This window comes from Equus przewalskii, chromosome 3 (assembly GCF_037783145.1).
Source record: "Equus przewalskii isolate Varuska chromosome 3, EquPr2, whole genome shotgun sequence".
NCBI classification, from domain to species: domain Eukaryota; kingdom Metazoa; phylum Chordata; class Mammalia; order Perissodactyla; family Equidae; genus Equus; species Equus przewalskii.
This window is the reverse complement of record NC_091833.1, coordinates 103,420,383-103,439,163: the sequence shown is the minus strand read 5'-3', so window position 1 is coordinate 103,439,163 and position 18,781 is coordinate 103,420,383. Positions and strand designations below refer to the sequence as shown.

Below are 18,781 nucleotides of genomic sequence, written 5' to 3'. Positions count from 1 at the left end.
CATCTGTTAACTATGTGTCTTGGACAAATTGCGTAAGCTCTCTGGGCCTCACGTGGTAAATGGGCATAATAAATCATAGCTCTGTCTTTGTGGGATTGTGGTAAGAATTTTATGATTTTATATGTGTAAGATATTTAAAACAATGTGTACCAAATAGTAAACGATGATAGCTATTAGGATCACAAATTCAGAATGTCCAAAACTCAGTTTTTTGTTTCACCCAAAGCTGTGTTCCTATCACATTCCTAATTTCATTGAGATGCATCCCCATCTTTTTGGACATAATAAGTGTAGTGGAGTTACTCTTGACCTTTTTCTTTCCTTCACCTTCAACTTGAAATTTGTTCCAAGTCTGAATTCTGCTCCTACTAATTTTCTGGCATTTATCTAAGTGCCTCTGACCTTACTCAGGCCTTATTAGAATGTGAACTCTGGTGAAAGGTGCTACTTCCCCATCATTATAGCAAAATCCATCAATAACACTGTGGCCATCAGCTTTCCCATAAGTTGCTTAGTAAATATTTTGTTTGGTTGAATTAAGTTTTCAAATCTTGGTGTGTTTCTACTTTACATAACTTCTTTAAAAGTACAGCACACTAATGTTTTACAAGGGGTAGTTTTACACATTCTTACCTCTTACAAACTTTGGGAAGAAAATTTAAGTTCAGTTTAATTGCATGATTTTATGTTATATGAGGTTTACTTTGGTAAAACTTTGCTTTCCAAATCATGCATTATTTAATGTGCTATCGGAGCATGGCATAGGGGGATAATTTTGTTCATGAAGTGCATCTTTTCAGTTTCTTGGTTAATTTTCAAGATTGATGGGAACAGATTTTGTTTATTTTAGTAAAATGAAATCTGTTAAATTAGGGAAAAATAATCATACATTGTTACTATTTCTATTGTATAATTTTGGTTTAAAACATTTGATTTCAGATGTCAATTTGTATCTGGAATGGATGGAAATGAGAACAATTATTTCATGGAATTATGTCTGGAGAGTGTAGTTAGCATAGCTTAAGTGTGTTTAAGAAAACCGAAGATGTAGTAATTATTCCTTTTCCAGTAGAACTGAAGTGGTGTGTAGGTTTTCTCATTTTCTTTCTTACATCTGACAGAACATCAGGGTTCCTTATAGACAGGCATCCTGCTACCAGGGCCAGACATACAACAGTTGTTTTCTAATAGCATACATCAGAATCACCCGAAACATGTGTTAAAAGTACAGATTACTGGGTTTAACCTCTAGTTTGTGATTCAGATCTGGGGTGAGCCCCAAAATTCTCATTTCTACAAGTTCCCAGGTGATGCTCAGGTACAGGGACACCAACCGAGAACCATTTGTGTAAAAGGAATATATTTGAGCTGTGCTCTGAGAGCTGATGGTGTGTGTCTCTTCTCATATCCAAGTTCCGTGGCATCATGCTTGATGTCAGCCTTGTTGGGAGTATTTCCAGCCATGTTAGGAGTATTTCCATCACAATAAGCAGCACATGCTATGAATCCAGACTGTCTTTCTTCAGAGAGCCAGTTGTTAAGCACTTGCCTGCACCCTGCTGTCTAAGGGATCTAATCAGCAACAACAGAGATGACGTAAGCTGCCTAACACGTGGATGAGTGTAGAATATCGCACACATGCGTCATTTTCATAATAGCTTAAAGAGGAACTTAGTAATGGTGCCATGAATGAATGAATGATGACAGTTAAACTTAAAGCTCGTCAGTAGTCCCTCAGACAGGGATGGAGTAACACATTTTTTCCTCAAGTAGGCTGATAATTGATTGCCCTTCAAAGTGACTTTCTTTTCATCTAGAGAGGCAGAAACTATTTTTTTAGTTATTAATAAAAATTGTATGCTTCTTTCTTTAGATTCAAATTAATGTCATTTTCCAAATCATATAGCTTCTTTGCAAACGTAGTCACCTATTATTTAAAAATTAGGAAATCAGATGAACACCCTACAAAGGTACAGGACTGGACCGTGCATTAATCAGTTTCGGCATTTACGGGACCTGGACAACTTCAGGAGACTTTCTCTGCCGACTGTCAGGTTTGGTTGGCTACACAGCCTCTGGGTTAGGCAACTTACAGGCTTATGTCAAAATAAAAAGAATTTAGTCTCATTGGAGGGACAGCCAGTAGACAGAATCTATATAGTCTGCTCATCTCCAAGATGAACACTCAGCCCGTGGGGAGCCACCACTATTTGCTGGCTTCATAGCCTAGAGCAAGTTCCATCACCTCTTTGTGCTCCCATTTCCTCATCTGAGTAACTGTAACTGTATCTGTTTTTTCACATGTGGTTGGGAGAGTTGGAAGTAATGGTGTAGAGTACCTGGAATAGTGATAGGCACAGCATGGGCTCACAGTTATTGATAATGCTGGACTATGGATTCTCTTCATGCTCGGATATCCAGATACTGAAGAATACCCAAGTGCAAATGTTATTGTCTTACATGTGACTCTTACAGTATGTCCAAATGTAGAATCTCCTGTCTATTTTAATGCATTTTTACTTAAATTAGATAATTTGCTTCAAAAGTACTGATAAAAATATACCTGGTGGTGCAGCAGTTAAGTTCATATGTTCCACTTCAGTGGCCCGTGGTTCACAGGTTCAGATCCTGGGTGTGGACCTATGCAGTGTTTGTCAAGCCATGCTGTGGCAGGCGTCCCACAAAAAATATAGGAAGATGGGCACGGACATTAGCTCAGGGCCATTCTTCCTCAGTAAAAAGAGGAGGATTGGCAGCAGAAGTTAGCTCGGGGCTAATCTTCCTCAAAAAAAAAAAAAGAATTGTTTAAAAATAAAAAAGCTATATAACTTTACTTGATAAACTAATTGTTTTATAAAACATTCTTCTGAAAACTCTTACACATATACGTAAATACCTTTAATCCCATTTGGCTTCCCATTCCTTTAGACTTACAGAGGTTGGCAGGGAAATTTTTTATTACCATCCCCACTTCACAGATGAATTTAGCCCCGAGATATCAAAATGAGATGACCAGTTGCATTTGTCTGATTTCTCATTCCTATTCCGTTGCTCTGAATATAGGTACAGATTCTTTAAATTTTTAAGGCAAAAAGCAGGTGCTCACATAAGCAAAGAGAACTACTTATCTTTACTAAACTACTGAAATACCTTAAGATTTATGGTTGAGATAGAATAGAAAAATGTCATTAGTGTGCCCTGCATAAGTAAAGAAAATCAGAGACAATTTACAGCCCTCTCCTTTTAAGCCCTGAGTTTTTAAACTCTTTTTCTGTAGCAAACCACAGGACAGTTGAGTAACTCCTTTGTTTTCATATATCCATTTGGAAATTCAAGAAAACAAAATCTCAGATAATAGATGAGTGTAAAGCTAAATTACATAATAATGTCAGAAATACAATTTCTGTTCCCAGTGGAAAGGCTCACTGTTAAGTGGTTCACTTGTGACTTTCGTGAGTCATCATATATATGTATATATAGTTCCCCAGGGGGCAGTGAAAGAGAGTTTACCAATACTTAGCAGAACCAAAAGGATGTTACTCGATGCAAGTGGATAGGTAGGAGATGACTGTGATAGACTATAAAACTGATGATGGCTCAGTTTTATCATGTGACAACGGGGCTGTCAATCACTGTTTCTATTTTAAAAGGTCTTACAGACAAAGGATTCCTAGACATCCCCCAGTTTTTCTCATGCTTTAGAAGACAGCATGAAACACCAATTTAGAATATTCTTAGCTCTCGCATATTCTCTTCAGGCCCCGTACACACAATATCATCTTAAACAACAAAGAATCTAAAAGATATTAATTTTTAAATTAAAATATTATTGACTTTAAAATTGCAGTTTGTTAATATGGCGAGTAATATTGATTTTTGAATGTTAAGCAAATCTTGTATTCCTGGGATAAATCCCACTTGGTTATAATGGATTATCCCTTTTATACATTGTATTTACTTTGCTAATATTTTGTTTAGAATTTTTCCATCTTTGTTTATTGCACAATACATTGTTTTATTTTCTTATAATGTGTTTGTTAGGTTTTGGTATTAAAGTAATGCTGGCCTCAGAATAAACTGGGAAGTATCCTAATACATATATATATGTATGTGTGTGTGTGTATATATATATATATATATATATATATATATGTATATAAATTTTACAACACTTATTTGTTAAAAGGTCAGGGTGAGTCCTCACTTAATTCCAGGAAAATATAAATTGAATTAAGCTCAGTGGTAACTCTTATCAAGTTCTAGAATGATCAGATTAGAAATTTAGAACTTTTGAGAGAACAAAAATCTGGTCAGTCTGAATTGCACTTATAATTGGGAAAATAGAATCTAAACCCAAGTTTCAAATCTTTATACATTATATGCACTCTCATAACCTTCAAACTCTCCTTATAATTACAGATTTTTTTACAATTTAATGATTTTTAGTAAATGAACCAAGTTGTGAAACCATCATAAAAGGTTGTTTTCCATAGAACTGTATTCCTGGGCTGTTTGGGAGAGAAATCATCTATTAAAGCGTTGTTAGTGGTGAGAACACATGCCATTTGTACAATACTAGGTACTCTTCAGACTGTTGATTGTAAAAGTGATGCATGATCATTAAGAGCATGTACTCTGGAACCAGCAACCTGGCTTCAAATCTGTTTAGCCACTGGCTGTGCCACCTGGAGTACTCTAAGTGCCCAGTTCTTAGGGTTGTTGTGAGTCTTAAGTGAGTTAATTCATGTAAAGTTCTTCAAACAGTACCTGGTCCATAGTATGTGCTATATAATTCTTTGGTCTTATTATCTGCATTTCCCTGATGAGGAAAATAAAGCAGAAACGTATCATCTGAAGTCGCATATCTAATGAGAGCTAGGACAAGCTGAACAGGATTTATCTCCCAGCATTAACACTCAGGATATGGCCACTGACAAATCTGAACTTTCTTTTTTTGCTGAGGAAGATTTTCCCTGAGTTAACATCTGTTGCTAATCTTCCTCTTTTTGTTTGAGGAAGATGCACCCTGAGCTAACATCCATGCTTTTCTTCCCCTGTTTCATATGTGAGTCGCAGCCTCAACATGGCCACTGCCAAGTGGTGTAGGTCCATGTCTGGGAACCAAACCCAGGCTGCTGAAAGGGAGCGTGCCTAACTTAACCACCAGGCCATGGGGCTGGCCCCCAGATTTTTTGATAAAATGCATCTTTAGAGGTACTGCCCTAAATATGCATAAAGTCTTTTGACTATCTATAATTGTAATCCGGTTAGTATTACCAAAAAAACTATATATGCTATTCTTAATACATCTACCTTATATTTTATTTATTTAATATATATTTATTGAGCATCTACTGTTTACCAGACACTCTGCTGGATACATTAAGGAATAAAGAAAGAAATAATACATGGTTTCTGCTTTAAAGTAGCTTATTCAATTGTACTCCATCAAACGCCATCATCCATGATGACATACCTGGATAGATTGTCTAAGACCGATGTGTGACCAAGAACCAATTGCCCAGTACGTACGGGTCTTTTCTTTGCAACTGTAAAGGAAAAAAAGGGGGCCCATTATTGATATTTATGACTTAATTAAGGTCAGTATTCATAGAGCATGCATATAAAACTACTTAAAGAGTTGTATATGATCACAAAGGAAAAAGTAATTGGCCACTATTCTATGTATATCTTTATTTTAATGTTTTACTTAAAACTTCTAGTTACTTGAACAAGATATGCCCCCTGAAAAGTTACTACGTTTCTGCCAGACTTCAGCATTATCTTACAGTTAATATGAAAAATAAAGCTGGACTAATTTCTTCTTGAAGAAGGTTCTGAAATAGTACTGGATTATTTATATGATGATTATTTATATGACGGTGGTACTGGTGATACTAATATGTAACATTCAACTTTGCACTTTCTATATGCTAGATGTTTTGCTCTGCATTCAAAGAAGATCACTTCATATAGACCTTGAATTAACCATAGGAGGGAGAAATATTTATTAGCATTTGCTGAAGAAAAGACTCAAACTTATTAGCAATTATGTAACTTATCTAAGGCAAGCATTTAATAAATGCAAGACCAGGATTCAAATCCAGGTTTATCTGACTCCAAAATCTGTATGATTAACTATTTGATATTACTACCCAGCATACCTCCTTAGAAAGAGAGTCATATTTAAGACCACTAACAGTTGGTATGCAACTTTTTTTCGAAAGTTATTTCCTTGTATATTGTTTCCTCTGTTGATTTTAATGATATCAAGTGTTGGGATAATTAAATGTGTAGAAGGCGGAAATACTGATTGGTATATCTACTATTTATTTTTTAAAAGATGATATCTGAGATTGGTTATCAAAGATCCCTACACACGTACACTGTTCTAACCACTTAAGCTAAAAGAACTTCAAATGCTTTCACAGTTCTGCAGAATGGTTTATACTGTTGTCAAATCACAAACCTTCTTATTCTATGTCAGCAAACAATAGGATATGATTAGACTTCTGTGATGAGAACTATGCAGGAATATCAATATATTTCTCTGTAATTTTCCAGGCTTGAGCTATTTGCAAATTAAAGTATCAGCACCTGGAAATTTAAGCAATTATCTTACATAAGGAATATTAGGTATTCACCATCTCTCTATCATATGCTCCTGTATTTCCATTTTTGAGCCTTTTCAAAAATCTTTTCAGTCAAATCCTAGTATATTGGTTCTTTAATATTCACTATTGACTTTTGGCCCCAACTTCCATTATGTCATATTTTGCCTCTGTAGTAAAAGGTAAGTGTATTCCTGACCCCACACTGTGTATTGATCCTGTTTTCTTCTGTGGTCCTGTTTCATTGGTCCTGTTTTCATTGTTGCCTGCTGTAACATTCATGTTATTTTTACAACCACCCTTTAAAACCGTATAGCACTTACTAATTGCACCCACCTCTATCATATTTATCTTATTTTTCTATCTTCATTTTCCATTTACCTCAGTTTCTTAATGATTTTGTTTTTGTCCCTTGTATGAATTTCCGTAAGCCTTCTCAACTTTTTTAGAAGATGGCAGTAATAATTGTTAGATCTGGCCCTTTAAAGTTATAGAAGAGAAACTGAAGGACCATTGTCATCACTGGACTGCCTATCTATGACTATGTTAAGCATTTCATTTAATCTTTTATTCCTACCTCCTCACTGAGCATAGACTCTTCACAGTTATATCATTTGATGGGCATCCCTCTGAAAAATGCAAAGTAAGCAAAAGTGTATTACCAATTAACAAATTTCAAAAAGTACAAAGATCCTCCCAAGTTGGTTCTTCCTATATTTGTGTGTATGTTTAATTCTGATAAGTCTTAATGTAATGTATTTAAGAAAGCAGAACCAATGGTCAATGTCTCTGGAGTATATTTGGCACAGATATAGGTTCCTTGTCTTTTGAATACAATTTGGAGTAACACTATCAGAGTAAATGGAACTTTAGTAGAATTTAAAAGCAAATGCATAAATTATCCTTTGTAATTTCTACATATTGGGAGCCTATGACTGGATAATGATAAAATGTACTCATTTCCACTTCTCCCAATGGGAAAACAAGCTTATTTTCTATCCCTTCCTAAGAAGTAGAAATTGATTGTATCTCCTTGAAAATATTTTTTTTTTTTAAGATTTTATTTTTTCCTTTTTCTCCCCAAAGCCCCCCGGTACATAGTTGTGTATTCTTCGTTGTGGGTTCTTCTAGTTGTGGCATGTGGGACGCTGCCTCAGCGTGGTCTGACGAGCAGTGCCATGTCCGCGCCCAGGATTCGAACCAACGAAACACTGGGCCGCCTGCAGCGGAGCGCGCGAACTTAACCACTCAGCCACGGGGCCAGCCCCTCCTTGAAAATATTTTTTAATTTTTAAATCAACTACTGGTCTTTACCTTAATTAATGTTAGATAGGAGTATCTTTTCCCAAGGAGTGCTTTTGGAGTTTGCATTGTAATCTCTTTTCTTTAAAAAAAAATGGAAGGATCAGCTAAGTTGTTTTTCCTTTGTAGCGTGGAGACGATCAATGATGGAAATTTCCACATAGTGGAACTACTTGCCCTGGATCAGAGTCTCTCCCTCTCTGTGGATGGAGGGAGCCCCAAAATCATCACCAATTTGTCAAAGCAGTCCACACTGAATTTTGACTCCCCGCTCTATGTAGGAGGTAAGTGCTTCCAAATTCAGTGCATTTCCCAACCTTGCGATTCCCATCACAGATTAATTCTGAAGTTGTTGATGTCTGGTGCCGTGGTCATTGACCAAGAGTGGTCTTTCATTGAAAGATGGACAGCAGGAATAGAAAAGAAAGAGCCCTAAATGGACATTGAGACCATTTTGTTATCCTGGCTCTGGGTCTAACTAAATTAGTGGTTGAGGTAGAGAAGGACATTGATATTGCTTTTGTGTCTGTCACATGCCAGGTGATTTATACATCATATAACTTAATCTTCTTAGTTTGATCTGTTCTATAGAAAAAGAAAGTTGGTTAGAGGTCAAATCAGACAATGAAGAAGATGATGAAACATGTTTAATGCAAACTGAGGAGTTCATGACCCCACTCCAGCTCCCTTGAGGAGAGGAACACCACCAGCTTCAGTCACATGTTACCATGCTGGAATGTCTGCACTATCAGTTGCTAACTCATGTAGAAGATAGGATGATTATTAATGAAATCGGATGATGAATGAATGAACAAATGAATTAAATGTACGAATTGTTTTGCAGTAACAGGAAGTACTTCTGTTTAGCTAAGATCTTAAAGTGAATGAACAGAGAGAGGGTTGGAAAGGTGGGTTAGGGCTTGAGATGATAGAGTAAAAACTCTGGACTAATTTTTAAGCAACAAGAAGGCAGACGAGTAAACAGATGAGGGATAGAGGTATGAGCAAAACTCTGAAGGAGCCCAAAGGAGAGGACCCACAAAGGAGAGAGCTTGCGCTCTTGCCTCTGTCTGGAGGAGTAAATATAAGCTGAAGACATAGAATTTCACTTTTCAGGCAAAGGACCAAGAAAGCATGTGAGGTGAATTGATTTGCATTGAATTAAATCACATTGCATCGAGGTGAATTGACCGGTAAAATTAACTCATTTTACAGATAAATAAGCTAAAGCTTCTGAACAGGTCAATGTAACTGATTTCTTCACAATGACAGGTATTTTCATGAAGTTGGCCTCAGTCCCTGCAAAATAGTAACGTTGGGATGCTACACAATTTTAATCTACAAACTGCTAACACTATTTAACCCCTCAGAGCCTTCCCTTACAGCGTTTTTTGGAATTGTCCTGAAAGTCCAGAGCACATCTGTTGTTAATAACTTCGGCAGTAGGAAATCTTAACACTTTTGATAGAGCTTTGATTTTTTAGAAACAGTTAAAAGTCTTTGGTTCAATTCTGTAAATATTTATTAAGCACCTCCCATATATGCTGAGAACTAAGTTAATAGATGCACGAAGGATATAAAGTTGAAATCAAGAAATATCCCTTCCGTGCCCAGGGGAGTGGGGAAGGCAGACACATTTTCAAGTAACCAAATGCATTGTAATAAAAGTATCGCATATTAAGTCTGTACAGCAAGTTGGCTGATCTAGTTGCTTCATGGGAATCACAACTATGATTCATTAAAAAACAAAAGGCTTCCATTCTTGCCTGTACTACAGTTAACAGCCGTTGCTTTGGGATGAGTGAAGCAAATCACAGATGTACCTGTGGTTTGAGAGAAAAGAAATTATATTTACTAAGCACGTAGTGTGTGCTCAACACAGTGCTTCCTTTACAGTCTTAATCCTCAGAGACTTTAGGAAGTAGGTATGATGTTTTTGTCTCACAGTCCCTAACATACCATCTCAGGGACTTCATAAAACTTGTCCAAGTTCACAAAGCTATGAAGTGATAGACACCTCATGTGAGTCCACATCTATCTGACCCCAAAGCCATCCACATGGTCGCTCACTTCTTAACACAGAGCAGAAAGAGAAGCATTCTAAGTCCTGTGGCTTGTTCTTCATTCCTGGACTTGTCCGTCACTTGATTTTGTTATGGTTTCATTGGAAACGATTTCATTACATCTTTTAAAATGCCTTTAGAATGCAGTGAAAAAAAGAGTACAGAATGGGAGTGCTTGGGTCAGAACATTTTTCAAAAAAGAAACAAAAAGTTTTAAATTACAAACTGAAAAGTGTTAATCCTTCTAAGAGTAGAGGGCCTGGAAGAATCCAGATGGTGCCTCTGCCTGAAGGAAACCACTTCCATCCTAGCCTCTTGCCAGAGAACACATTGGGTCTATTTCCATCCAACTCAGAGTGCAGTCTCAAGGGTAATTCAGGTTAAAAAAATACAAGGCAGTTGTCAGACCGCAGCCCCGAGGTCTGTATGGCAAAGGCAGGAGACCCTGAGTTAGCAAAGGAGAACGAGGTAAACAAGCCCTCCTTCTTCTCCAAGTTTGAAGACAAGGACACTCTCCAAGGAGGAAGGCCCGAAGCTGATGCATCCCACACCTCAGGCCCCCAGCTGAGGTATTCTCTAGCAAAACAGGGAGGCAGCTTTACCTGCCCTTGGGTTATCAACTACCCATATATAGACTTTACATAACACGAAACGATCTAATCTTTGTCCAATGAGAACATGTGTTACCTAATGTGGTTTTAAAAAAAAAGTTAAGACCTGCACATAGAGACCTTTGATGTATCACACATCCTCTCCTAATGCCACCATGGGACATAGGACCTCAGTCTTGACACTTGGTCCCTTTATTTTCATTTTGAAACATGTAGAGCTTGTTAAGGCTAAAAACTGTCTACTAAGATATCTGTTGATTGATAGATTGCTTGAATTCCAGCTACAGTCCATGGCCTAGAGGAAAGGCTAAAAGGAAAAACTATAGATCTACTTCTGTTGATCAATTAAGACCTAGTTCTCTGGTCAGAAATGTGCCAAGCACGTGAACAGGTTAACTCAGAAGAGTTCTTGATTTTCTGATATCCCGTTGAAAGTCAATATATGCGTGGTGTATCAACATTCTCATTTACAAATTACTATAATCAAAGCGTTTATAATCATTAGCTTTGGGAATAAAGGAACACATTTACTAGTTGTTTCTCCCTGCTGTGGAACTTCACCAGTCTATGTCAGTCTTGACGCATGTATATATGTGTGTTGTACCTCCATCAAAATAAGTTTTTAAAAGTAGTTTTGGAAGAAGTTCTTTTTTAACCTCTGAAGAAAGGACCATAAATGTGCGGGCATTAAAGTTCACATGTTTATGATGGATGAATATCATTAAATTAGAAGAACTTGTCCCAAAGCAAGGAATTTCCTGTCACTAGTCCGGTCCTGGAAATGGTACATTTCATCCTTTTGACTCCACTCTACAAAGCAACTCAGTTTCCAAGGCCAGACAGACACAGACTGAAAGCCTGAACTCATGGAACTTCAAAGCCAAGACTCCTAGTTCAGTGGATGTCAAAGTGTGACCATGGACCACCTGCATCAAAGTCACCCAGGCTGCATATTAACATTTAAATTTACACACCCCAGCCCTTCCTGCCAGACCAGAATCTCAGGGTGGAGAGAGAATGGTGCCTACGAAGCCGCCTTCTGAACATGCACCTCTGGTGGTTCTTATGTATGATAAGCCTGGAAACAACTGCTCAGGTCCATCCACTCGTGTTCTACAGAGAAAACTAAGCCCCAGAACAGGGAAGTAACTGGCCCAAGTGCACACAGAACCAACAATAAAGACTTATACTTCTAGCCTAGTGGTTTTGTACACCTAGCTATCTGACTTTGGTGCCTGCTGGAACTCAAATGGGCCTCCTTTGAATGGGAAAGAAGATGATGCCACGAGGCAGGGCCCAGAGAATGCTGAGGTTCCTGGTCTTTATAACTAGCAAACCCCCTAGAGAGTGAGAACCGGGGTCTTCCTCAGCCTACACCCTCCAGCCAGTAGTGCAGATCCCAGGCACAGCAAGGGTGTGAGTGCCAGGGGGGACGTCAGTTGCTCTGAAGGCCTCCAGCCCCCTCCCCTTACCCTACAGTGACCTGGATGGCTGCCTTGTGTAGGATTCGATCCAGGAACTATTTCAGGGTCTGGCTTAGGCCATGGAAAGATTCCTCAGTTTTGCCAAATGAGGGTTACCAGATGACTGTCACTAGTGGAATGTATATATACAAAGATTGCAAATTCTGTTTTTGGAGGAATTTCTTTTGTAGTCTCAATTTCTTGGAATATGAAGGCTTCACTCTCAATTAGCAAGAAAAAAATGACGTGAATGAGGTGCCTTCCTGATGGCTTTCCAGGCACAGCCATCCTTGGCTGAGCACAGCACATTACCAGTGGTGAGGTGAATTAATTGCTAGCTTAGGATTTGGCAGAGCTGGGGCGAGTGGTCACTACAAACCCAGCTTTGACCCCCTGAAACCAGATGGACTGCACTGTGACTCTAGAGATTGCAGAGGTTCGTCTCATCAGCCTGCCTCTAACCCAGTCTCACTGGGTGACATTGAGCATGACATGCAAGCTCTCTGGGCCCTTGGCCCTTCATCTTTAAGGGGTAGGACTGGTCAGAGCATTGCAATGTGCTTTGTGGAGCTCTTAGCTTCCAGGGATGTGTGTCCAGGTTGAGGAGGTGGGTGGAGAAAAGAGGGAGCACTAATCCCCTCCCCATTCCCAGCCTGCCTTTAGCTCTGCTCTTAGGTGTTCTATATTTATTCGTCTGTGTATGGTTTGGTTTGAATCAAATGTTAAAAATTAAAGATTGACCACCAGTGAACTAGGCTCCTCATTCTAGTTGTACATTAGAATTACTTGGAGCATCTTCCAAAAAACAAAAACAAAAACACACATCTCTTCTCCCTCCCCGACCTGATCTTATCAGGTACCTCTGGGCTGAGGTCCCAAGCATCAGTATTTCTTCAAAGATCTCATGTGAGTCTAATGTGCAGCCAGGTTGAGAACAACAGGACTGGATGCTCATGCTATCTGGCTCTCCTAAAGAAATGTCACACAAATGGCCACCCTATTGGAAAAGCTGAGAAGGTCTTGGTGGCAAATGGCTGAGGATCCCCCAAAGAGCCTGACCTCTGACTTGGTGTTCCTCCCCAGGCATGCCTGGAAAGAACTATGTGGCTGCAGCACTGCGCCAGTCCCCCGGGCAGAATGGCACCAGCTTCCACGGCTGCATCAGGAACCTTTACATCAACAGCGAGCTGCAGGACTTCCGCAAGGTGCCCATGCAAACCGGAATTCTGCCGGGCTGTGAGCCATGCCACAAGAAGGTGTGCACCCACGGCACGTGCCACCCTAGCAGCCAGTCGGGCTTCACCTGTGAGTGCGAGGAAGGATGGACTGGGCCCCTCTGTGACCAGAGGACCAATGACCCTTGTCTTGGAAATAAGTAAGTTTGGGCTGCTTGGTAGTTAAATATACATACCCCCACCCTCAGAGCAAAACCCAAGAAGGGAAGGAAGGAGTAGGGAGGGAGGCAGGAGCGAGGAGGGAGGGAAGAGAAGGAGGTCAGCCGATTAGCACCATCTCCTTCATACTTCTTCCATCGTCCTCCCTCCATTCTCATCCCCTCTGCTTAATGCATCTCCTTTCTTGCATTCCTCCTCCACTGTAGATGCGTACATGGCACCTGCCTGCCCATCAATGCATTCTCCTACAGCTGTAAGTGTCTGGAGGGCCACGGGGGCGTCCTCTGTGATGAAGAGGAGGATCTGTTTAACCCCTGCCAGACGATCAAGTGTAAGCATGGGAAATGCAGGCTCTCGGGACTTGGACAGCCCTACTGTGAGTGCAGCAGTGGATACACTGGGGACAGCTGTGATCGAGGTAAGCCAACCCAGCTGGGCACCTCCCTCTCTTGGCAAAGCAAGAGGAGCCCCCGTCTTTGGAAAGAGAGGGAGAGAAAGAGAGACTGAGGGGAGCGATATGGGGGTGCCAGGTCTCTGTACTACTAGCGGTTGCTACTTTGATTTATTTCCCAGTATTCTGAAGCCACCAGATGCGAAATGTCCTAACCCTCCACTGCAAGATTTTGCACGACCTTTAGATGTCTTCTCACAGTGTGATTTGCTATGAAAATACTCCTTTTTGCCTTATGTGAAAGCAGGTTCACTGTGCTCACTTCTTACCTTTACCTGCCGATCTCATCCCAGTATGTTATTAACTCGTCTTCTGGCACAGAGAAGAGGGAGCTAAGAATTCTGCTCTAGTTTTAGGACAAAATCACCTTTGACCTTAGAATCGACTGGTTTATCACAGCAAGTGACGCAGGTGAGAGGGGTGGAAAGGGGCTGCCTTTTAGCCCACAGTCCTCCTCCTCTGCGTGATCAGAACCTGCCCTGCCTCCAGCTGGCACGGATTTTGCTGTGTGTGTCAGAGGGACGAGACAAGAGGAACGTGCCCGTGGAAGCTTTGAGCAGATGTCTCTTTTTGAACTAGTTCATACTAGGGTAATTTATGAAGTTGGTGGAATGTTATTTGTATTAAGTAACAGATTGAGTGATATTAAACTCCAGGTCTAATAAATTAAATTGCGTGCTCTCTGAAACCGCTCCCTGCGGTAAACAAAACCAGCTGTTAGTAGTGTAAAAACAGAAGATGTGTATTTTTGCAATAAAGGGAAAGATTCAGGAATCCAATTTTCTTGTCAGTCCAATAGCGTAGTATTTATAGTCCACATGTATAATATTCACTTTGCTGAAAATAAAGGCCAAAAAGAGGTATTTTTGAAAGAATAGTAGGCCGTGCCACCAGCCCATAATATAGAATATGAGCATAACGCTGAAAACAGCATTTACAAATAAGAAGCAAAAGCGACATCTCCTGAGCCGGGTTGTGACTTCTCTGTCACTCCACGCGACTTACAGTGACTGCTTGTGCTCTGTCTTATTTTTTAGAAATATCTTGTCGAGGGGAACGGATAAGAGATTATTACCAAAAGCAGCAGGGCTATGCCGCCTGCCAAACGACCAAGAAGGTCTCCCGGTTGGAGTGCAGAGGCGGGTGTGCGGGAGGGCAGTGCTGCGGACCTCTGCGGAGCAAGCGGCGGAAATACTCTTTCGAATGCACTGACGGGTCCTCCTTTGTGGACGAGGTTGAGAAGGTGGTGAAATGTGGCTGTACCAGGTGCGCCTCCTAAACACGCCCCTGGTTGCTTTTGTCTTTAGAAAATGGTGTATACTTCTTGACCATGTTGGACTCATTAATGCTTCATAGTGGAAATATTTGAAATATATTGTAAAATACAGAACAGACTTATTTTTATTATGAGAATAAAGACTTTTTTTCTGCATTTGGAAAAATAAAAAGAAATGCTTGAACTAAAGCTTCCCCGGTGCTGGAGAAGCAGGAAGAAAGATGTACTTAGAGGCATGAGGACCGTGTTGGGAACCATCGCAACTCGGAGTCGTCTTTGTAACATGTGGAAGACAAGCAGAAGCACATCCATAAGGGAGAGACAAGCTACTGTGCGCTGACGTGACATTGCCCAGAGCGTAACAGCCGTGTGTCCTCGTTCGCATCTCTGCGGTTCACGAGGACAGACCAAGCACATGTGTGTGAATGAGGATGCAAGGCAGAGGAATGGAACTCCAGAATTCACAGATAGAACAAATGGTCGAGAAATATTTTGTGCAAAATATAGTGTCCTGAAGACCTGGGTTCCATTCATGAGAGCAGATGGGAGTGCTAAAATAAATTTTATTCTTTTTAAACGTCAGCATGTTAGCAGAAGAAGCACACAAAAGTGTTTATCTACCGTTTTCCAGTATTAATTTTTTGTAATATAAATGATAAAGGAGATGATAAAAAACCAATAGATTATTGATAAATAAATTAGTAATAATATGAATTTTTGTTTCTATGAGTTCTAAACAGCCCTATACAGTATTCAGTTTCAATGAGAAATATTTATTGTATCAAAGTACATTGTACTTAACATTTTAGGCCATCCTTTTGCTGTTTCTCGATGCTTTAATATATATTAATTTATAATTGTCCTGATATTTTTGTATATTTTTCAAACTTAAAAATCAGGATTCTTTGTTTTTCTGGCAATAGTACTAACATAGGGTGTTATCTTGGGAGAAATATGTGTTGGTCTGTTTGTTTACCTTGGCATCTGACCACTGGTGTCACTGACCTACTGGCCTCATTCAGGACACCTGCAGAGAGTATGTAAAGTCTATATGTGAAATGGTCATTGTACAGAAAGAAGTGGCCCCTCTGCAACAGGTCCTCGCAGAACAGAAATGGTGTGTAGCAATCGACACTAGAAAAGTAGATCTTTTACAAATTAATATTTCCTTGACGTTTTTTGCCCTTTTATTGGGGGTGGGGTGGGGAGAGAAAAGGCTGTAATGTCAAGAACTGTGATTTTTTTCCAAACAATAAAGCTCCTTTATTACCCTAATGTTCCCATGTTAACATGTTTGCTGCTAAATTACAGTGTAGAGATGATAATGATTTATAGTGGACTGTGCTCTTCCCTCATTAAAATCCCAGGGTACCCTGTAAAATGCAGATGTTTCTTTCCAAAAACTTTTTTTACAAAGAAAATTAGATGTACATGTATAATTCAGTGTGCTTTGTCTTTCTCCAGACTAATATCAGTTACACTACTGATGTTTGTAAATTAAACAGATATTTACTTCATTAACAGCTTGGTGGTTTTCTTAGAAATTGCACAATGTTTAGAGTCTCCTCCTTCAGAATTTCTTAAAGTGATACAGAAAGAACAGGGAAGAAGGCTAATACCTTCTTGTTGCCAGAAATTGGTTTGAGATTAGCATATGGTCACACTTGGGGACTTTGGAATGGCCACATGAAAGAGATGGATAGAAGAACACATTCTTTGCTATGAAGAAAGTGCATATTCAATTAATTTCTTCCCAAAACATTACAAGGTGAAGTCTAACTTAACCACAAATAGTATTTTTTGGTTTTATTCTTCTTTTCCCCTCAATTAGAACCAAATGGAAAACAACAAAAGACCAAAAGTGCCTTTCTCCAAGGGCCCTCTCAGGCAGGGGTTGGTAATACCAAGGGGTACCATCCAGAACAGGGAAATGACGTTGGCTGGGTGCAATATTAATACTCACCCACCAGGTGAAGATTTCTGCATTTCCCTGTAAGAAAGTCATGCACATGTGTGCAAACACACACTCACACACACACACACACATTCTCACTCACAGATGCACATGTCCAATCATTTGTTCATTCTTGTTTAAAATGTGTACATTTTAATTATATAAATATTATATAATCTTCGTAAAACATTTATTTATTCCCATCAGTTGCTTCTTTCTTTCAAGGGTTGTGAGTCATTCATTAAGCAAAGAAACATCTGTGAGGATGACATGCTGTAGCTCTGTGTTTATAGGTATGTGTGATCCTAATAGCCACTGCTTTCTTAGGGCTTGTTATACACCAGGCACTATGCCAAGGGCTTTGTATGAACCATCTCATTCATCTCTTACAAACCTATGGGATTATTGTGCTGCCTGCTTTACTCAGGCATAAACAGCTGGAAAACAGAGGAGCTGAATTCCGCCTCAGGCCCTTCAGACCACATTGTCTGTGTTAACTGTTTGTCCGTGGTTACTACCTGTAACTACTACTAAATTGTCAGTAACTACTACTCTCTACTAAGGGACTTTTAAGCCTTGGGGGCTTATTTCCACAGCACAGTTATTCTCTCTACTGATCGTGTTAATTTAAGTAATCTAGATTAGAGATGTTTGCTTTGTTTTTGTTTTTAAGGGGAAAAAATGAAGTCTTAGTAGTTTCCAGATTATATTTTTTCTCCTTCCTGCTCATAAAGGCACAAAATAGAATTATGTCTGCCTGGAATTGGGGCTGAGTCAGCGAGTTTCTCAGGGGATTGTTTGAATCATGACGGGACTACTTTCTGCACAAGCCCTCTGTGAGAAAATTCAATAGGCGAATAATTACTAGCAAATGGGATAAATTAAGGGCAATTATTCATGTTATAAAAGGTTCCTCACTTATAAAGCCTTGACCATAAAATTTCTTTAAGTAGGAAACTATTCTAGAGCATTTCCAACAGAATTCAATATGTTGAAACAAAAACATTTTGCACATTTCAGAATCAAGGCTACTACACAGAATAATGTACGTGTGTAATCTGAAAGATAAAGTGATTAAATGTCCCTACTCTGTTTACTTTAAATTCTCACAGGAGTGAGGCCCCATCAGGAAATGCCATGGGGATTTGACATGTGTTCAATTTAAGATGTGTTTGTTGTGTAATAACTATCTCCATCTTGGGAATTTGTTTTCACCACAGATTTTCTGAAATTATTTCTAAGCAATAATAGACTAACCCTGGTTTTAGAAATGCTCCTAGCGTTTTCTTTTTCAGATGGCTTGCTTTGTCAGCAGCAATTCTTTCTGGAGAAATGGTTGAAAGACTGTTGAAATCGATTCAGGACTTAAAGATCTTGAACGTTATGGTGTCATCTGCCTCATATAGTGACCATTATTTTAAAAGCAATTTTGGTAAAAGTGTATAAGCTGTAAAAAGTATATGAAGCTTTAGATAAAGCTTTATATAAAGTATATAAAGCTATATAAAATACATAAGCTATTTTCATTCTTAATCCTCTCTATGTACTCAAAAGTGGTTTAACAACAAATTTTATTTTTCATCTCCTATTATGTGCAAGAAACTATGCTAAACTTTTGATATATCATTTCAGATGAAACAGACATTGCTTCTGCCA

At 39.2% G+C, this 18,781-nt stretch overlaps 1 protein-coding gene across 4 annotated transcripts in view; it reads left to right on the top strand.

The window, feature by feature from the left end:
- The window catches only part of SLIT2 (slit guidance ligand 2), a 358,529-nt gene extending 341,837 nt beyond the window's left edge, over nt 1-16,692 (top strand). For all 4 annotated transcript variants that reach the window (XM_070613088.1, XM_070613086.1, XM_070613087.1 and 1 more), the window contains 4 exons: nt 8,043-8,197; nt 13,134-13,425; nt 13,651-13,862; nt 14,933-16,692. In XM_070613088.1, coding sequence (XP_070469189.1) covers nt 8,043-8,197; nt 13,134-13,425; nt 13,651-13,862; nt 14,933-15,174 — 901 coding nt within the window. In that variant the 3' untranslated portion in view covers nt 15,175-16,692. The remainder of the gene's footprint in view (nt 1-8,042; nt 8,198-13,133; nt 13,426-13,650; nt 13,863-14,932) is intronic.
- The last annotated feature ends 2,089 nt before the right edge of the window (nt 16,693-18,781 follow it).